This window comes from Amblyraja radiata, chromosome 25 (genome assembly GCF_010909765.2).
Source record: "Amblyraja radiata isolate CabotCenter1 chromosome 25, sAmbRad1.1.pri, whole genome shotgun sequence".
Classification (NCBI taxonomy): domain Eukaryota; kingdom Metazoa; phylum Chordata; class Chondrichthyes; order Rajiformes; family Rajidae; genus Amblyraja; species Amblyraja radiata.
Window position 1 is genome coordinate 1,713,700 of NC_045980.1, and position 19,312 is coordinate 1,733,011.

Sequence of the window (19,312 nt, forward strand, 5' to 3'; positions counted from 1 at the left end):
CTCTCTCTCTGACTCTCTTAAAGATTGCGGAGTCAAGGGATATGGATGGAAGGCAGGAACGGGGTACTGATTGTGGATGATCAGCCATGATCACAGTGAATGGCGGTGCTGGCTCGAAGGTCTGCTACTCCTGCATCTATTGTATATTGTAAATTCTTATTTCTAAACTTCTTCCAAAACAAAAACGCATTTCAAATGAATCATCAAATTTGTTTATTATATCTGTTGTTTTACGAGCGGACTACACCTGTGAATGATAATTATTAATAGGAGTGGGCTGAGTGAGAAGCCGTGCTTGGCAGCACACACTGTAATTACCATTCAACTGTTGGCAAAAAGGAATACACAGATAAAATAACTCAGCATAATCAGTCTTACTCTCCATGCAAACGTGCTTTAGATGTTGTTCTGTTTTGCTGCAGGGAATGATAATTATCTAGCATTTCAAATGGCACTCAGCGATTCTTTTTCATGAAGGAGAGGTTTCAATTGTTCCTATTTGGCACGGTTTAAGGTGAGATTTAATAGTGTGCAAATCAATGAAGGATTCCAATGGAGAAACTAAGGAGGAATTGCATCAACTGAAAGGAAAATGGTAAAAAAAAGCATACTGATTTATGGCGATTGCTTAATGATTCAGAAAGGAGATAAAGATAATATTTTTATGGAGGAAGTTGCTTTGATCTGGGAAAACACCCTGAAAAGGTGGTGGAAGCAGATTGTGATGGTGATTTTCAATAGATAATAGAATAAATAGTTGAAAAGGAAACAAATGCATGCCTTGTGTCAAAGAGGCAATGGAGCCTTTGCTTGATTAGTACAGGTGTCAGGGGTTATGGGGAGAAGGCAGGAGAATGGGGTTTGGAGGGAGAGAGAGATCAGCCATGATTGAATTGCGTAGTACACTTGATGGGCTGAATGGCCTAATTCTATTCCTATTCTTCATGACCTGATGAGCGAGACTCCACAAACAAAGAAGCAGCCCAAGAATAATGGGCCAAATGGCCTTCGTTCCGGCTCAGAATTTTACCATGCCTTGAATTGAAAAAAATCTCAAAGTAGGCTGATAAATATTACATCCGCGCCCTTCATCACAGCCATGCCCCTCGCATTGAATCAGAAATATTAAAGTGATAATCTCACAGTTCAGATCAGGACCTCAGCTTTATTCTGGGCCCTTCGATTTATTTCTCTGCCTCTGTAAACCACAAGATATACAGATGTTCAGATGTTTTGGTCTTGTGCATCATGTTGCCATGTGGGATGTACAAAACCCATTGTTCCAACACTACCTGTTTTATCTCAATCGTGAATCACTGCTTTTACTGGAAATCATACCAAGATGAAAAACTGTGGTTTAATTAACAAAATGTCATGCATCCAAAAAGTGGTTTTGCACGATGGGAGGACACAGTACCTTTGCACTTCACTCCTCTCATATGACTTATATTTCTAATGATATCGGAGGGGATGATTTAGCCCATCATCACCTATAGCGGCTCAGATAGCGATACCATCTGTCCCATTAAGGTCATAAGGAATAGTAGAATTTGGCCATTCAGCCCATCAAGTCTACTCTGCCATTCAATCATGGCTGATCTATCTCTCCCTCCTAACCCCATTTTCCTGCCTTCTCCCCATAAACCCTGGCACCCATACTAATCAACTATCTCACCATCGCACGCTGGGGCTCCGACCTTGTACTTTCAGACCGGGAGCGGGGCCGTAAATCGCCCCGCGTGGCCTAAAATGGCCGTGGGACTTATCATCACCCGCCTGGAGCTTGGACATCGGGAGAGAAATTGAGAGCAGGGGAGAGAAAAGACTTTGCCTTCCATCACAGTGGGTTCACTGTGATGGATGTTTGTGTGAACTTAATTGTGTGTATGTCTGTAGGACATTGTTTTTGTTTGTATGGCTGTGGAAACAAAATTTCGTTTGAGTCTCACTGGGGCTCAAATGACAATAAATGTGTATTGTATTGTATCTCTGCCTTAAAAATATCCACTGACTTTGCCTCCACAGCTTTCTGTGGCAAAGAATTCCACAGATTCACCACCCTCTGACTCAAGAAAATTCTCCTCATCTCCTTCCTAAAAGAACGTCCTTTAATTCTGAGGCTATGACCTCTAGTCCAAGACTCTCCCACCAGTGAAAACATAATTCTCCCACTTATCTCCTTGAAACCTCTCCTCTCATAAACGCCAATGAATTCCTTCCATTATTTACAGTGAAGGCTTAAATTTGGAGGACAAGTTGGTCAAAAAGTGGGTTGATCATGGAGTGGAAGGGATTTGGACGGGAACTATGAAGAACTGTGCCACAGATGTTTAAACATATCAACTTAAATTAGAGGATCAGGAATATCCATTCGGCCTCCTGTACCCAATGTGGAATTCAAATAGATCATGAACGATCTATTGCTTACTCTTCCCACATCCATTGATTACCACCAAGCTCTGTCTTAAATATAGTAAACAATTCTAAACAAGGTGTATCGATGAAAGAATGGGTTGACTAGGCTTGTATTCACTGGAATTTAGAAGGAAGAGAGGGGATCTTATAGAAACATTAAAGATTCTAAAAGAAGTGGACAGGCTAGATGCAGGAAAAATGTTCCCAATGTTAGGGGAGTCCAGAGCCAGGGGTCACAGTTTAAGAATAAGGGGGAGGCCATTTAGGACTGAGATGAGGAAATACTTTTACACCCAGATAGTTGTGAATCTGTGGAATTATCTGCCACAGAAGGCAGTGGAGGCCAGTTCACTGGATGTTTTCAAGAGAGAGTTAGATTTCAAAGTCAAAGTCAAAGTCAAAGTAGCCTTTATTGTTATTCAGACCTTGCGGTCTGAACAAAATGTTGTTGCCTTGCAGTCCTACATATAGTAAAAATGACAAAACCACACAATAAACACAAATTAACATCCACCAGATCTTAGGGCTAAAGGAATCAAGGGATATGGGGAAAAAGCAGGAACAGGGTACTGATTATAGATGATCAGCTATGATCATATTCATTGGCTTGAAGGCCTACTCCTATCTGCTCAAGTTCAAACAAATGCCTCAAAACTCATTGGCCGGCTGTAAACTCTACAGCAAGACAATGATCCCAAACATTCTGCTAATGCAACAAAGCAGTTTTTTAAAGCAAACAAATGGTCAATTCTTGAGTGGCCAAGTCAATCACACAGTCTGTACCCAATTGAGCATGCCTTTTATATGCTGAAGAGAAAACTGAAGGGTACTAGCCCCAAAACAAGCATAAGCTAAAGATGGCTGCAATACAGGCCTGGCAGAGCATCACCAGAGAAGACACCCAGCAACTGGTGATGTCCATGAATCGCAGACTTCAAGCAGTCATTGCATGCAAAAGATATGCAACAAAATACTAAACATGACTACTTTCATTTACATGACATTGCTGTGTCCCAAACATTATGATGCCCTGAAATGGGGGGACTATGTATAAACACTGCTGTAATTTCTACATGGTGAAACCAAAATATATAAATATGGCCTCTAGTAAAATCTGACAATGTGCACTTTAACCACATGTGTTTTTTTCTATTACAAATCTCAAATTGTGGAGTACAGAGCAAAATAAATAAATGAGGGGTCTTTGTCCCAAACATTATGGAGGCCACTGTAGAAAGGGCACCTAGGTCTCGTTGCACCTCCCCTTTCCCTAAGGTCTTGTTGCACCTCCCCTTTCCCTAATCTGACACCATTCAGATAATAATAATCTGCCTTCTTGTTCTTGCCACCAAAGTGGATAACCTCACATTTATCCACATTATACTGCATCTGCCCACTCACCCAACCGCAGTGGCACAGCGTAGAGCAGCTGCCTCACCACACCAGAGTCCTAGGTTTGATCCTCACCTCGGGTGCTGTCTAAGTGCAGTTTGTACGTTCTCCCTGTCACTGCGTGGATTTCCTCCAGTTGCTCCCGTTTCTTCCTATGTCCTAAAGACGTGCAGATTTATAGGTTCATCGGTTTCTGTAAATTGCTCCTATTATGTAGGGAGTGGATGAGAAAGTTGGATAATATGGAACGAGTGTGAATGGGTGATCAATGCTCGATGTGCTCAGTGGGCTGAGGGCTTGTTTCCATGCCATATCCTTATTCCAAACTAAACTAAGCTCAGTGGATCTAGCAGCGTGTGTGGGGACTGAGGGGTGGTGAGCATACATTGGGAGTCCAGGATCACAGCTGGGTATCAGTAGCTTTTTCTTTTTTTTTCTCTTTATTTATATAGCACATTTTTAGTCAACTTGCATTGACCCCAAAGTGCTTCACATAATTACATCCACACACACAGGCAAAGGTGGGTGAAGTGTCTTGCCCAAGGACACACACAGGCAAAGGTGGGTGAAGTGTCTTGCCCAAGGACACAACGACAGTATGCACTCCAAGCGGGATTCGAACCAGCTACCTTCCGGTTGCCAGCCAAACACTTAGCCCATTGTGCCAGCTGTCCTGACATATATAACAGGCACATGCCCAGATGTGCAAGGTATTTGGCGAAGGTGCAAGCTTCAAAAACCACACCCTAGCAACAAAATTACCATCATATACTTTAGCTAAAATTATACAAACTATCCCAAAATGCTTCATGAAACATCTTAGATTTTATCCGTACCGCCACCAAACTGTTGCAAACTGAATTTATGATGGCTGTTGTCTAGTTACTGGGCATTAACCAGTTGACAGACATCAAGATCTACCTGATCTCCATATCTTCACCAAGTGTGAAGTCTCACATACTGCACCGCACTCATTATGAGAGTCGGATGGAGTCTATCATCGTATGTACCTGTTTGTGTGCATTACACTCTAACCTAGATATAGACTGGCCCTACACCCAAACAACAACCAACACCCATGGCAATGTCATGGAGCCTCTGTCTCCCCTTGGACGACTGTTTGTCAGCAGTGTTTATACTGCAGGATTCACATACTGGCAGATTCGTCTAATGTTGAAAAAAAAGATAATTAACAGGATTGGAATAAAAATGAAGTAAAGAAATATGAAAGGCAGAGATCCCGAGGGTAAAATTATTAAGGAGGTCTAGAAATGTTGAAATACAGGTCTCAACTAATCAAGAAGAATTAAAATGGGCTGCAATTTATATTTTAATGAATTCCCAGAACAAACCTTTGACAGCTGACAATCCATTTGCAAAATGTTTTGACATGTTTACTCCATAATGTAGGTTACTGGCAAGAGAGTCAAGTCTAGAAGGAGTGATGATATTGAAATGATTGAAATGGAATCAACATTGAAACAAGTGACTTAATCCCAGGTTCATCCAGCTCTTCACATCTCTGGGAATTTTGCTTACTCATGGAATTACAACCTAAAGTTTGGGAATAATATTGGGTGTAATGGGTGAAAATTACATACTGCACTTGTCTTTTAGTTTAGTTTAGTTTAGTTTAGAGATACAACATGGAAACAGGCCTTTCGGCCCACTAGGTCCAAGCCGACCAGCGATCCCCGCACATTAACATTATCCTACGCACACTAGGAACAGGTTACACTTATACAAGTCAATTTACCTGCAAACCTGTACATCTTTGGAGTGTTGGAGGAAACAGAAGATCTCGGAGAAAACCCACGCGGTCAAGGGGAGAAGATACAAACTCCGTACAGACAGCACTCGTAGTCGGGATGGAACCTGGGTCTCGCGTGCTGCAAGTACTGTAAGGCAGCAACTCTACCGCTGCACTATCGTGCCGCCCTATTTTCATGCTGATTTGTTTTTACAGACTTTAAACAAAATGACCAATGAAGCAATTTAATTTTAAAATCTAGCCAATCTTGCTAGTTGGGAATCACAACTGCAAAGTTATCCGAATAATGAATGAGGTAAATGATTTTGATAATGTCATGTTGTTCTTCCAGTACAGCGGGATGGCTGTAAGTGTATGCTGCCGACTGCCACCTTCCAGGATGCAGGAATACATACGAGGAAACACAATGAACTTCAGTGCAGCCAACACAAAGGCTTTGTGGGGAAGGAATACAATCTAAAGCAGTGGTTCTTAACCTTTGTGGCGTACGTATGCGCATATACAAACCAAATAATTTGTGTGGTTAGGTTCCAAAAAATGGGCTCAACAAATTGATATGTTATTTATGACCCCTTCATGTCCCCAGGTAAAGCCCCAAACGAACCCCCGTGGGGGTCCCGCGATTGATTAGCACGCAACAAAAAGCTTCACACCCTACCTCAGCACACGTGACAATAAACAAAACTGAACTGAACTAATCTTCATGGAGTGTCAGACTAAATTTGAATCAAATTTCTGATTCAAGAGGCTCCGAGTTCGGGCAAGCGCAGTCACCATAATGCATGTTAGCCACATTGCCCCCTCTCCTAGTTCAGGTAATACAGGAATCCCACATTTTACTTCGGAGTCACGTGAGTTACTACGTGAAGACCCCGCCAGCACGCGTGCGCGTCATTGCGTCTCACGCAGTGCAACAGCGACAGGCGGGGGTGGAGCCCTCCCGCGGGAAAAATTCAAACGGAGCTACACAGGTAAGGAAAAATTGAAGTTGAAGCCCAAGGGGAAGAAAAAACGGACCTGGACCACAGGCTGCCGCGGGGAACCAGGCCGTTTGCGGCAGCCGACAGCCACCAGCCACGAGCTACCAGCGGCTCCAGGACCGCAGGCTGCGGGGAACTAGGTAGGTCCCGGCAGCCGACACAAAGACGTCCAGCGGCTCCAGGACCGCAGGTTGCCGCGGGGAACAAGGCGGTTCCCGGCAGCCGACACCAGAGACGTCCAGCGGCTCCAGGACCGCAGGCTGTGGGGAACTAGGGAGAGTTCCGGCAGCCGACAGCCGGGTACGACCGGCGCAGGCTGAGCCCAGCACCGCGAGCTGTATACCTGGAAACAACACAGCGGGCTGCAGGCAGGCAGGAGTCGGTACGGCCGATAGACTCGGGGAGTCCGGCCAGAAGGACGCACTGCCTAAGGGCAGTGAAAGTGATCGTTGGTGTGGTTACTAAGGTCCACTTACCGACTCCAAGCTGAATCCAGCGCCATGAGCCGTACAGCTCAAAGCAGCGCAGCAGGCTGGAGGCAAAGCCTAGCAGGATTCAGCCCGGCCGATCATACTCATCTGAGTCCGGCCGAAAGGGCGCGCTGCCCAAGTGCAGCAGAGGTCCATCCGTGACTTGCTCCGGGAGATGGAGCAAGCTCACTATGGGAGTCTTCGCACTCCCACAACAGCACCTTATCGAGGGCTGTAAAACAATGCATCTCCCTCGATAGAGGAATGCGTTGTGGACCAGGGCTGGGCTGGTCCGGAAGAAGGGGACGTGGCTGAAGAAAACGGCAGTGTGCAGGGGGTGCAGAATCCTAAGGAGCTACTGGGAGTGATCACCAAAATTACAGATCAACGAAAAGTACCATTACAGACCAGGCTGGCGGCCAGCATCGACTACCTGTACTTCCATCTTCTGCAGGAACAGGCAACAAAATTACGCAGAAGTATAGGCCTCCTGTGAACTTTACTTCGTTTTAAAAATGCCTGCAGCAAACAATGTGATCTGACTGGCACAAAAACCCAGGAGGTCAAACTACAGAAGATTTCAAAAAATCTGACAGCGGGCATATCATTGGTTGCTCGCCCAGACAATGGTACAGAGAAAAGCTTGACAAAGAGATTAAAGCCGTCGGGCTCATAACAGCGTCATCAGCAACGACAGCACCCCTATGCATCCACCAGCAGGTATCAACACCAGGACGCTGGTGAAAGCATGAGGGCCGCGCAGCACCACGAAGGTCCTTTCAGGCCAAGGCCCAGAGCGACCCTCATGGAAAACGTGCCAACCCCGCACTCCGGCGCCTCTTCCGCAGAAGAGGCAGAAATTGAAGAAAGGGACGTACCACCGGCAACCAGGTAAGTACGTGGATCTGGTTCCTTCCAGAACATAAAGGTGTATGACCTGAACTAACAGGGGGAATATTACACTTGTTTTGGGAGACATGGAGGGATCATTGTCGATATCTAAAATTTAACTGGATGGGGCAACTATGGCAGGGCATAGCGTTGCCTAATGTGCTAACTTCAGCCCCAAGACTTTTCACCAAGATATTAAAACGGGCCTTGGCAATATTAGAAACAAAAACATATTGTCATGGCTTATCTTGATGATATATCATTTGTGGGGGAAAAACCCTGGATCTAGCTAAATCAGCAGTTTTAGCTACCAAACATAGGGTGAAACTCTGGGGTCATCTCCATCCAGATAAATCTAAGTCAACGGCATCCACAACTGGACTTTCTGGGATTTACAATTAACGTTATCCATATGTCTGTAACATTGTCAAAGAGTAAAGCAGACTTGGATAAACCTACAAAATAATTAATTACTAAAAACACTGATGTTGGGTGCGTTTTATGGGCTAAAAGCCTACTGCTAACAATGCACCATCTGCATGACCGCCTACGAATTGATAATATCACAGTGGTGTCATATTGAATGAATGAATGATTGAATGAAAACTTTATTGTCATTCAGATATACACCTAGACACAGTGCACCTTGAACGAAATTTCGTTGCATTTGACTCTCCAATCAGGTAAATAGTAAAAGTAAAAGTGCTAGGTGCGTCCATAAAAATGCCTCATGTGCATATATTAATCATATGGGAGAAAAGATCAATACCATGTGTCAATCTGGCCAATATAGTTGGCTATGGTGTGTTAACATACACATTTGACTATCAGCAAACTTACCTACCAGGTAAGCTCAATACTGAGCCACACACCAGGTCATGAAAATTCAATGACAGCATCGAATGGCTGTTGGACCACAAAAAAGATGCTGATATTACCCAAAAGAGGGACACCAGATATCGATCCATTTGCATCTAGACCCAATCACCAGTTACCAACATATACCGCTTGTGAACCACACTTGGGGCAGCAGTAATGGACGTTACTCACTTAATGCGGAATAATTGTTTACAATGTTTTTCCCTCCTGCCTCATCAGTCGGATCCTAAGCAAAGACACATATGGACTCAACATCAAGTGTCTTGAAAGCACCTGATTGGCCTACACAGCCATGGATCCCTGTGGTCTCGGACATAGTCTCTGAACCATAGTCCACCATGCTAGATCCGGGCTGGCGGACAGGACCATGAGCTTGACCACGGCAGCCTATCAAGAACCAACAAGGACTGGTGTAGCGTATAATACAGCGACAACAACCAACGTCCTGGGAATTCCTGTCCAGCCTTCATGTAGATGAAGGACTGAGCTGCAGCACTATAATTATGCAGGAGTGCCCTGCCAGCTTGCTGGTGGCAGGCGCCACGACAACTCTCCATGGGATCTCACCCTCTAGTTGTCAAACTTATGAGGATTATTTTCAACACCAACCTTCCTGAGGGGGGGAACTGACATTTAAAAACAGTATGCTGATAGTACTGGTCTCAGCTCTAGGGGTCCAGTTGCTACATAAACTGAGACTGGGATATATGATGGCATCTCCAGAAAAGATAGCTTCACATATTAGAGCTTGTTAAACAGGATAGACCAGGAACATCAGGACAAAATTTGGAATCCCAGATATACCCAACTGACACCCGACTGTGTGTAATGACACACCTTCTATTATACCTTAAAACTACTAAAACATAAGAGGAAGTAAATTAGCAGTATGGGCAGCCATAAACAGCCTAATGGCCGGGTATCAGCACTTACATCGCTAGATGGCTCAGACAGGCTTGGGAGCTGCTGGGGTGGATACTGACATCTTAAGTTTCTATCCACAAGGGCAACAGCAACACCGGCAGCTAGAGACAAGGAAGTGCCTATGGACCATATCTTGGCTACAGCAGGATGGTCAAGAGAAAGACCTTCCAATTCTTTATAATAAGCCAATAACCAAACCTGCGGTATTGCAGAATCAAGTTTGCAATATATTTAGCCCTAGGGAAGATTATTTTGTTAAAATAAATTGTTATTGCCTGAATTGGATGCATGACTGAATACAATAACATACTTCCTCCCTTGAATGACTTCGGCAGTGAGTGAAGCATGGACTGTTCCATGGCATGAAATCACAGAGCTTTAAAATCTTCACGTAGTCACTCACGTGACTCCGAAGTAAAATAGTAAGATTAAATGAGAACTTACCAGTTTGAAGTTTGATCTTTATTTTATGAGGAGTTACGATGAGGGATTACGTGCCCTCCGCTCCCGCCCTCAATTATAAAGGTAATCTGGTATCTTAGTTCTCCTTGTCTTTACTATGTTTACTTCAATTACTATTTTCTGTGATTCCACACCGCTGCTTTGAAGAATGTCGCGCACGCGTGCTGGTGGGGTCTTCACGTAATCCCTCATCGTAACTCCTCATAAAATAAAGATCAAACTTCAAACTGGTAAGTTCTCGTTTAATCTTACTATTAATATTTCATCTGTGGGTATTAGCAGTGCTGATGTTTGTCATGGTTAATCGGTTATGGAAACCTTTTTCAAGAGATTGGTACTTGCTGCTGAATTTCAATTCACACTGTCAACATTTGATGGCATCAGAAGGTGAAAGGCCTTGATCTGATTTTAAGGTCAGTTTCCAGCAACCCACTAGGGCTTCCATATGTGTAGGAAAGAACTGCAGATGCTGATTTTAACCAAAAAAAGACACAAAAAGCTGGAGTAACTCAGCAGGACAGGCAGCATCTCTGGAGAAAAGGAATAGGTGATGTTTTCGGGTCGAGGCCCTTCTTCAGACTCAATATGATTTAGTGTGATGGCACTCATAGTTTTTGTTAAGACATTTGAATTATTGTATCATTATAGTGCAGGAAGCTTTTCCCAAACACTCCCAATTATTTGTACTTTCTAATTGCCCCATTTTGTTCAGCAATATTACTTGCAATTTAAATCCTATAGGCTTGTACACCACATGAAAGGTCATAAGGTCACATAGGAGCCGAATTAGGCCATTCGACCCATCAAGTTCAGCCATGATCACAATGAATGACGGTGCTGGCTCGAAGGGCCGAATGGTCTCCTCCTGCACCTATTTTCTATGTTTCTAAGTTACTCCGCCATGCAAACATGGCTGATCTATCTCTCCCTCCAAACCCCATTCTCCTGCCTTCTCCCCATAACCCTTGGCATCCATACTAATCAATAATCTATCTATCTCTGCCTTAAAAATATCCATTGACGGCCTCCACAGCCTTCTGTGGCAAGGAATTCCACAGATTCACCACCCTCTGCTTAAAGAAATTCCTTCCCATTTTCCTAAAGCAACATCCTTTAATTCTTTAATTTAATTAAAAGATGCCAGGGATGTTTTTGGAATGTTCTCAGTGTAAGGTATTGCTGTAAACCACTAAAAAAAATCACCCACATCTTCCAAGTACACTACCCCACAAAAATACTACACCACAAAATTAGAGACTTCTAGATATTGAGTCCTGAGCTACGCTTCTTAGAAGTTCTTTACACGTGTAAACGTATATCTTGATTAAAATACAGCTTTTCTGCTGCTAATATTCATTTATGGTTGTGACTAGAAAAGCCCGGACTGCCGTCGCCAGCAGCCATTTGGCAATTTTTCACTATACAGTAAAAATATTCTTTTGATCTGAAATTCCACATCAATCAAGCCAGTCTACAGAGCCTGTGGCAAAACAGTACACAGGCACAGCAAAGACCTCAATAGAGGTGACAGCACAAGTAAAACCAGCTTATAGAAGGCATTGAAGCAGGATATGAGTGTCAAGCAGAGAATTCTCGAATTGTAATGCACTAAGCAGCTCCCAAAACCACAACGAGGGGCACAGGCGTTCCCGAGCTGAGATATATATTCCCAGGGAAGCCCCGTAACCGCACCAACCGCCAAACTAAGTCATGTGACCCAACCCCTAGAGCCGAGGGTTCGCACTGCGCCTGGCTGACCACCAGGGAGCGCCACAGTATATCTTCATGCCTACTCTTTCACCTATTCAAATAATTTTGTCGTGAAAAGTGTGAGAAACACATGTCGGGAGAAATGAAATAGTACAATACTTCAAACCCAAATAAATATCTAGATACAGAGGACTGCAGATGCTGGTTTATACCATAGAGAGACACAAAGAGAGTGCTGGAGTAACTCAGCGGGTCAGGCGGTATCTCTGGAGAAAAAGGGATAGGTGACGTTTCAGGTCGGGACCGTTCTTCACACTGAAAGTAGGGAGAGGGTGAAGGGGTGGTGAAGATTGGAGGCGAGGAAAGACCAGGACCAATTAGGGCCGGCTGGCCGCACATGGCCTCAGACAGGGTGGTGTCCTGGTAGGTCCATGCCGGCTCGGTGTTATGGCAAACAGGAAACAATGTGGGGATCTGCAGAACTGGTTACAGGGCTAGGGTCGAGGAAGGGGGGCAGTGGAGGAGGGGAGACTTGGTAGAAGTTACTTAAAATGAGAGAATTTAACGTTCATTCTGGTGGGTTTAGTTTAGTTTAGTTCAGTTTAGAGCAAGGGTGTCAAACACGCGGCCCGCAGGATGATTTCCCCGATGCCAGAGCGGGAGATACAACGCGGAAACAGGCCCTTCGGCCCACCAAGTCCGCACCGACCAGCGATCCCCGCATATTAACTCTTTCCGACACACACTAGGGACAATTTATACATACACCAAGCCAATTAATCTACAAACCTGTACGTCTTTGGAGTGTGGGAGGAAACTGAAGATCTTGGAGAAAACCCACGGGGTCACAGGGAGAACTACAAACTCCGTACGGACAATACCTGTAGTTGGGATCAACCCCGGATCTCCGGTGCTGCAAGCGCTGTACGGCAGCAACTCTACCGCTGCGCCACCCTTGTAAGCTACCCAAGCATGAGGTGCTGTTCCTCCATTATGCATGTGGCCCACCTGTGGGAATGGAGGAGGCCCTGGACAGAGAGGTCAGTAAGGGAATGGGAAGGGGAGATGAAATGGCTGGCAACCGGGAGATCTCATAGGCCTCGGAGGACCGTGCAAAGGTGTTCAGCAAAACTGTCGCCGAGCCTATGTTTGGTCTTGCTGATGTACAGAAGCCCACATCAGGTACAGTGGATGAGGTTGGAGGAGGTAGATTTAACTGGGATGGGGAAAGTACCTGAGGAGGGGGTGGGAAGGGTGGGAAGGGATAAGTTGCAGAGGGAGCGGTCTCTGAGGAAGGTGCAAAGGTGTGGAGAGAGGAAGATGTGACTAGTGGGTGGGTTCCCGCTGAGGATGGCGAAAATGTCAGAGGTTTATGTGTTGGATGCAGGGGCTGGTGGGGTGAAAGGTGAAGACTGGGGGAACTCTGATGCAGGGGCTGTTGGGGTGAAAGGTGAAGACTGGGGGTACTCTGATGCAGGGGCTGTTGGGGTGAAAGATGAGGAGGCTAGTGGGGTGAAGGAAATATATTTTTGATTCAAAGAAGAAGAATGCAGCATAAAGATAATAACAAAAAAACATTGCCTCAATTCTGACATGGCTATTGCTAAAAGGTATAGTTACAAAAGGCATGAAATTAAATCTCTGTAAAAATATTATTACAAATACATTGAGTGATAAATAATTCACAATTAAAACTGGTAAGATTAATGAACTGGCATTTCTCTTACATTGAGGGTGTCAGCTGAATATCTAAGGACCTTGTTCTTTTACTTCACCTGTTTAATGAAGCCTGTAAGACTCCATATACGAAGAAGGGGTTTAATTCACAATGGAATGTTCGTGACCATTTCGATTTGTATTTCTATCCTCCTCTATAGGTTATTGTGCATTTTCTTTTACACCATAACCATCTACTTCAAACTTTTGCTTCAACGTTAATCAGGAGACTTGAACTATAGCTAAATATGAATTTACAATTCGTCTTTTAAAAGAGACACTTCCATGTAAAATAAGAATTGAAAATAATTCTGATGAGCTTTTTCATTCATGTTTCGGATTTATCTGTTGCAGTCAGAGTCATAAAGCACGGAAACAGGCCCTTTGGCCCACCTCGTCCATTCTGACCCCATCTAAGCTAGTCCCATTCGTCTGCATTTGGCTCCTATTCCTCTGTCCCTCCTATTTATGTACCTGTCCAAGGGTCTTTTAAAGAGTGGTGCAGTGGTAGAGCTGCTGCCGCACACTGCCAGAGACCCAGGTTTGATCCAGACCTCAGATGCTCTCTGTGTGGAGTTTGCACGTTCTCCCTATGACGCGTGGGTTTCCTCCGGGTACTTCACTTTGCTCCCATACCTCAAAGATGCATGGGCGTGTGAGTTATGAGCCTCTGTAAGTTGCCCCCAGTGCACAGGGAGTGGATGGGAAAGCTTGATAACATACAACTAGTGTGAACGGATGAGCGATGGTCGGTGTGGACTCGGTGGGCCAAAGGTGCTATGTTTCAATGCTAAATGTTGTAATAATATCTGCCTCAACCACCTCCTCTGGCAGTTTGTTCCATCCACCACCCTCGAAGTGAAAATGTTGCCTATCAGGTTCATATTAAATCCTGCCCATCTCACCTTACACATATGTCCTCTTGTTTTGATTCCCCTAAACTTTGTAAATGTTGAGTCTCTTTGCACAATTTATGCCATCTCGGGTCACTGATTCAATCATTTGAGTGGCCTGTTCCAATATTCTTGACCCTCTGCTCTTTCTATAACGCCATCAATCTGCCGTGAAAAATCCTTGTTCCAAGGAAGAATTAAAGAATTGAATTGCTACAGTATCATACAGTGTAAAACAATCATCTCTAGCTTTTAAACCAGGTATAACATCAGTTTCAAGAACTTCCATGTCCATTTCATCCTGAAATCTTCTCAGCAGTCACTCATGATCCAGCTGATGAAATAAATTAGTTGTAGTGAAGAATTAAGAATGGGAAGTTCCTGACATAAGAGATGACCTATTGGAAGTCGTGGGTCTGAGCTGCAGTTGTGTGGTGGATGGTAGTTCTTTGGTTTAAGAAACAAAGAGCATTTATCTCAAATCTTTACATCAGGAGATTAGAGTCCAGGATGAATAGATTGCATAGTCTCCGACCTGGCTTGCTCTGTTTTATTTATCCCACTATTGACCAACGTGCATTAATATTGATCTTGGGGACATAATCCAAGATCAGTACACTTTAATCTGAAAGGTGACTGCAATGGTGGAACTGAAATAGTTCCCTCGTGCTTACCCGTGGTGGCCGGTGTTGGATCCGTGCCCTTGCCACTTTCTGCTTGTTAACAATGTTCATTAATCTTGCTGCGTCAACACCCTTGACGTAAACCACAGGCCGTTTCAATGGGTCCTCCGAGCCCTGATTTAACTGAAAAACAAAAAGGACATCAGCCTGGTTAGACAGCATTTGCAGCACATTAGCAGGACAAGAGACTATGATGCAAAATCAGGTCATAAGGAATAGGAGTGGAATCAGGCCATTCGGCCCATCAAGACTACACCACCATTCAATCATGATTGATCTATCTCTCCCTCCTAACCCCATTCCCCTACCTTCTCCCCATAACCTCTGACACCTGTACTAATCAATCTATCTATCTCTGCCTTACATAATCCAGACGGCGTCCACAGCCTTCTGTGGCAAAGAATTCCACAGATTCACCACCCTCTGAAAAAAGAAATTTCTCCTCATCTTCTTCCTAAAATAACATCCTTTAATTCTATGATCTCCAGTTCTAGACTCTCCCACAATATGCCAACATGTACAGTGAAATGGCAAAAAAAATTAGCCAACACAATCAGGATGAACGGGTTACATCAGCAATGTTAACAATACGACCGTGTGGGTCAGAAATTAAATCATTTTCACTGAGGAACCACCATTGGTTTATTATTTGTATCGCTGTTATTATTGGTCACGTGTCCCAAGAAACATTGTTTTGGGCGTTATACAGGCAAATCATGCCAGACATGAGTAGAACAGGTGGTGTAAAAGCCAAAATAAATGGAGTGAACTATCTTTAGAGAAAGGGCAGATAAAAAAAGTGTAGGCAGCAAGGGTTCGATTAGAAGATTGGAAACTTCATGCCTCACATATAAATCTGTGAGGCTTATAGGGTGGTGGGTGTATGGAACAAGGTGCCAGTGGTGGTAGTTGAGGCAGGGACTATCCCAATGTTTGAGAAACAGTTAGACAGGAACATGGATATTGTTCCCGATGTTGGGGAAGTCCAGAACAAGGGGTCACAGTTTAAGGATAAGGGGGAAATCTTTTAGGACCGAGATGAGGAAAACATTTTTCACACAGAGAGTGGTGAATCTCTGGAATTCTCTGCCACAGAAGGTAGTTGAGGCCAGTTCATTGGCTATATTTAAGAGGGAGTTAGATGTGGCCCTTGTGGCTAAAGGGATCAGGGGGTATGGAGAGAAGGCAGGTACAGGATACTGAGTTCGATGATCAGCCATGATCATATTGAATGGCGGTGCGGGCTCGAAGGGCCGAATGGCCTACTCCTGCACCTATTTTCTATGTTTCTATGATAGTACAGGTTTGGAGGGATATGGTCCAAACGCAGGCAGGTGGTAGTAGTGTAGCTGGGACATGTTGGCTGGTGTGGGAAAATTGAGCCAATGGGCCTGTTTCCACGCTATATCACTCTATTGCTCAATGATAACAGCGGGAAAGAAGCTGTTCTTGAATCTGGTGGTAAAAGTTTTTTCAGGTTCTTGTAACTTCTGCCTGAAGGGGAAGGGGAGTTGAAAGAATGACGGGGTCCTTTTTTATGTGGGAACTTTCCCAGGGCAGAGTGAAGATGATGGAGTTGGTGGGAGAGGGGAGGGGGATTAGGATATGGGGGCTGGTTTGTGCGATGGACAGAGCTGTTTTCATAACACTACATATCTGCAGCCTTATGGGCCTGTCCCACTTCGGCAATTTTTCAGCGGACTGCCGACGACTGTCAAGTTGCCGGCAGTCGCCTGAAAAACTGGCAACTGGAATGGCGACTGTCAGAGTGGAACACACACACACACACAAACACATCACTTCCTTCACCACGCCGTTATGCAGGTGGGGGACAGGGCAAGCGGGGGAAACGCGGTGTAAAAAATTCACACAGTGCAAAGCCAAGGAGAAACAGACACACACCGCGATGAACAGGAAGGTTGGCGCTGTAAAAAGACGGCTAAAGCAGAGTGTACGGTAAGTCCTTTAAAAGAGGGAGGGGAAGGGGAGAGAAGGAGTGGAGACAACTTTTAATAAGCCAGAGATACACGGCTGTAAAACTCGTCAGACATTAACATTACCGGTCGGTTATCCTTGGTTCTGAAAACTACTGCTTATCTTTTTTTGACCTCCTGGCAACCCACTAGGACCTCCTGGTGACCCACCTATGGCACAAGAATTCTTGCTGCACTCCATGGCGGCATTTTTCTCAAGGTTCTTGTTTCCTAATTTCAACCACTATTAGAAGCTCAATTTAAAATAAAACGCCACCATGATCTCCTAATTGGCTGTCGGTAGGGATGGATCAGAGCTGCTCAGCTTTGAAGTGAGAGCAAAATGATGGTCAAAAGCCGAGGCAGCTCCTTTCAACAGGGACTGAGAAGGAACAGCCATGATCATATTGAATGGCGGTGGAGGCTCGAAGGGCCGAATGGCCTACTCCTGCACCTATTTTCTATGTTTCTATGTAATATGTAATCATTTCACTATTAGCTCGTCGTGTTTTCGATGAGATGTGAAACGCACACGAACATCACACACCCACACAAATACACACACATCCAAGATCAGAGTTTTGTAAGTATAGAGATGTATTATCGAAATCTAAAAAAGCAGGCATGGCGAGCCCCCATAACACGCAATATTATCACGCCAGGATAATCATCTTTTGAAATGACGAATAATGGTCAAGAAATTAAGGATAACTCCCATGCCCATCTTCGAGAATGTACCATGGGATCGTTTACATCCACTTGGGAAGCAGATGGTTCAATGGACTCCTCGATTATATTTCTCTGAGAAATGCTCAAGTCCACTGCCTAGCTGTCCCTCAAAGATATATCTCTAGGATAGGCTCTGCTCTGCTCCATACACAAGATCAGATTCCACCATACATTATTCAACCACCTCGAGAGTGGTGTTGCCCATGTATCTGGATACATTTCACAATCTACTTCCCAGCTCTTTGACTCTGTAATACTCCATTGCCACTGCCGTATCGATTTGAATTTGGTGTGATGGGGCGTTACCTCAATGGCATGTCCTCTCAGCAGCTATTGAGGCACAAGTCTTTAAAAGGTTTTCATGCTCTGCTACCTAGTATCGGTAGAGCTACTGCCTTACAGCGCCAGAGACCCTGATTCACCCAGACTACGGGGCAGAGTTTGTACGTTCTCCCCGTGAACTACGTGGGTTTTCTCTGAGATCTTCGGTTTCCTCCCACACTCCAAATATGTACAGGTACATAGGCTAATTGGCTTGGTATAAATGTAAATTGTCCCTAGTGTGTGTAGGATAGTGTTAGTGTGCGGGGATCGCTGGTCAGTGGGCTGAACAGACTGTTCCGTGCTATATCTCAAGAGTTCAAGAGAGTTCAAGAGACATTTATTATCACATGCACTAATTGGTACAGTGCGATTGAGTTACCATACAGCCATACGAATAAAAAAGAGCACAATACACGATAGAATTTAACATGGACATCTCCACACAGCGGAATCAACGTTTCCCACTGTGAGGGAAAGCAATAAAGTTCAGTCATCTTCCTCGTTGTTCACCCGTGGTCGGGGCCTTCAGGCCCTCTCGCCGGGATGATCGGAACTCCGGCGTCGGAACGGAGAACACTCTCAGCGGCTTGGAGTTTCCGAATCGGCCACTTCCTACCGGAGACCGCGGCTTCCCAAGTCCACAGGCCGAGCTGGGCGGAGATTCACCCCCGGCAAAAGATCCCAGAACTCCGCGATGTTTAAAGTCAGCGCCGCCCGCGGCTGGAATCTCCGCAAACCACAGCTCCACGGTGTTAAACAGCAGGCCCAACACTCCGGAGCTCCAACACGGCGATCCCGGTAAGGCAACGCCCACTCTGCGATGGAATCCAGTGCTGCGCCGCCGCTGAAGCTCTGGCTGGTCTCCGGCAGGAAAGGCCGCGCCAATCCAGATGGTAGTCAGCAAGGGGGGGACGAAGATGCGGCTCAGAGAAAAGACGCATCCTTGACCAGGAAGTGACTGAGAAAACGATTTCCCCCTCCCTCATTAAAAATACTAAAAGACCTGCAGAAACAAACTTTCAGACAGACTGAAAATAACAAAAAGGATGAAAGGATGGACAGCTGTTGGTGAGGCTGCCACCCTCGATGGCACCACCCGA

General features: G+C 44.9%; 1 protein-coding gene across 3 annotated transcripts in view; it reads right to left on the reverse strand.

The window, feature by feature from the left end:
• Positions 1-19,312, reverse strand: part of znrf3 (zinc and ring finger 3) — a 315,203-nt gene that overhangs the window by 54,302 nt on the left and 241,589 nt on the right. For all 3 annotated transcript variants that reach the window (XM_033043094.1, XM_033043093.1, XM_033043092.1), the window contains exon 4: positions 15,178-15,309. In XM_033043094.1, coding sequence (XP_032898985.1) covers positions 15,178-15,309 — 132 coding nt within the window. The remainder of the gene's footprint in view (positions 1-15,177; positions 15,310-19,312) is intronic.